At 41.8% G+C, this 2,149-nt stretch overlaps 1 protein-coding gene across 1 annotated transcript in view; it reads right to left on the bottom strand.

The window, feature by feature from the left end:
- Nucleotides 1–2,149, bottom strand: part of CENPH (centromere protein H) — a 27,192-nt gene that overhangs the window by 16,434 nt on the left and 8,609 nt on the right. The window contains exon 4 of the mRNA XM_037738197.1: nt 703–776. Coding sequence (XP_037594125.1) covers nt 703–776 — 74 coding nt within the window. The remainder of the gene's footprint in view (nt 1–702; nt 777–2,149) is intronic.

Genomic DNA, 2,149 nt, shown 5'->3' with positions numbered 1-2,149 from the left:
AAAAATTACCTGGGCACTGTGGCAGGCACCTGTAATCCCAGCTACTCAGGAGGCTGAGGCATGAGAATCGCTTGAACCCAAGAGGTGGAGGTTGCAGTGAGCTGCACTTCAGCCTGGGTGACAGAGCAAGACCCTGTCTCAAAAAAAACAAAAGTGCCTAGACTTATCTTGGAACTTTTCTGGTGCTCAAGGGAAGGGGATATATTATCACAAGAGCTTTGGGAAATAAGATCATAGGTAAGACCTCTGAGGCCAGATACCTGGATACAGAGGACCTGACCTACTAGAGTCTTTCTATCATATCCCTTGGGAAATTGTTTGATCAAACAAACTCATTTCTACCAATAAAAACTGAGGAATATGCTTCCTATCTCATTGCGTTTTGATAGATTAAATGAGATAGCCCTGTTCCTGGTTTATAGTAAATATTGAAGAAAATGAACTTTCAAAGCTTTCCTTAAATTTTTCCAACCTTCTGGATAAACTCTTCTGCTTCGCACAGTTACAGTCCATATGGAACAAAGTATCATTAGTACTATAAAAGTTGCTGTAATTCTGGGGAGGGCCTACAAAAATGTCATCACTTTTTTTTATTCCCCAGATAAAGACAGTTGGCAATAATGATTTTAAAAATTCACAAAACTGTAAGTCACTATGCAGATGCCATCCTTACCGAATCCAGAGGGAAAAAAAAAATCATACCTAGACTCTGTGCTAATTTTCTCCAGGTTTTTTTTAAGTGCAGTTGAAAGTCTTATCCTATGAGAGAAAAAAAGCTTGCATTATAAAACATGGATAACATTTGTGGTATATTAAAAAAATTCAAAACATGACAAAGACTGATTCAAATATACATAAAACAAATAGGTTTTAAAATATTATTATATAGGAAATATTTTGAGAAATAAAATATAGAAATATAAAATAACACCAAAATGGATAGGGCTGTTGCATGGGGGTATACAATGCCAGAATGAGAAGCCAGGTAAATCTGAAATCTGGCCTAAGCTGAATGAGTTCTCTAAACCATCTACCTTTGTGTAAAGCCAGTGGAAGCATTAAGGCACTAAAAAGATCAGGATGGGCCTAAAATGAAAGGACTTAGGGAATATAAAACCATATATGACTATACACTTTAAAACAGTCTTTTTTTTTTTTTTGAGAGGGAGTCTTGCTCTGTCACCCAGCATGGAGTAGAGTGGTGCAATCTCAGTTCACCGCAACCTCCGCCTCCTGGGTTCAGGCAATTCTCCTGCCTCAGCCTCCCTAGTAGCTGGGATTACAGGCATGTGCTACCACACCCAGCTAACTTTTGTATTTTTAGTAGAGACAGGGTTTCACCATGTTGGCCAGGCTGGTCTTGACACCTCATCTCAGGTGATCTGCATGCCTCGGACTCCCAAAGTGCTGGGATTACAGGCATAAGCCACGGTGCCCGGCCAGATTAGGTGTATTAAATGCATTTTTCACTTACTGTATTTTCAACTTACAATGAATTTATCAGTACCTAAACCCACAGCAAATTGAGGAGAGTCTGTAATGCAAATTTTCTCTCAGGGCTCAAAATTTTTGTGACCAAGTTGGGCTTGGTAGCTTACACCTATAATCCTAGAATTTTGGGGAGGGTGAGGCAAGAAGATTGAGCCTAGGAGTTCAAGACCAGCCTGGCATGGTGAGACCCTGTCTCTATAAAAAATTAAAAAAATTAGCCAAGCGTGGTTGTGCATGCCTCTGGAGCAGTCCCAGCTGCTCCAGAGGCTGAGGCAGGAGGATCACTTGAGCCTGGGAGGTTGAGGCTACAGTGAGCAGTGATCATGTCACTGTACTCCAGCCTGGGCAAGAGTGAGACCTTGTCAAATTAAAAAAATAATAATATTAGGCTGGGAGCTGTGGCTCAAGCCTGTAATCCTAGTACTTTGGGAGGTCGAGGTGGGTGGATCATGAGGTCAGGAGATCGAGACCATCCTGGCCATGGTGAAATCCCGTCTCTACTAAAATACAAAAAATTAGCCGGCTGTGGTGGGGCACACCTGTAGTCCCAGCTACTCAGAAGGCTGAGGCAGGGGAATCACTTGAATCCAGGAGACAGAGGTTGCAGTAAGCCAAGATCACACCATTGTACACCAGCCTGGCAAAAGAGCAAGACTCT

The sequence above is a fragment of the Cebus imitator genome, unplaced genomic scaffold (assembly GCF_001604975.1).
Source record: "Cebus imitator isolate Cc_AM_T3 unplaced genomic scaffold, Cebus_imitator-1.0 Scaffold50, whole genome shotgun sequence".
Classification (NCBI taxonomy): domain Eukaryota; kingdom Metazoa; phylum Chordata; class Mammalia; order Primates; family Cebidae; genus Cebus; species Cebus imitator.
The sequence above is the reverse complement of the archived record's forward strand: the minus strand, read 5'-3'. Positions and strand labels throughout refer to the sequence as shown.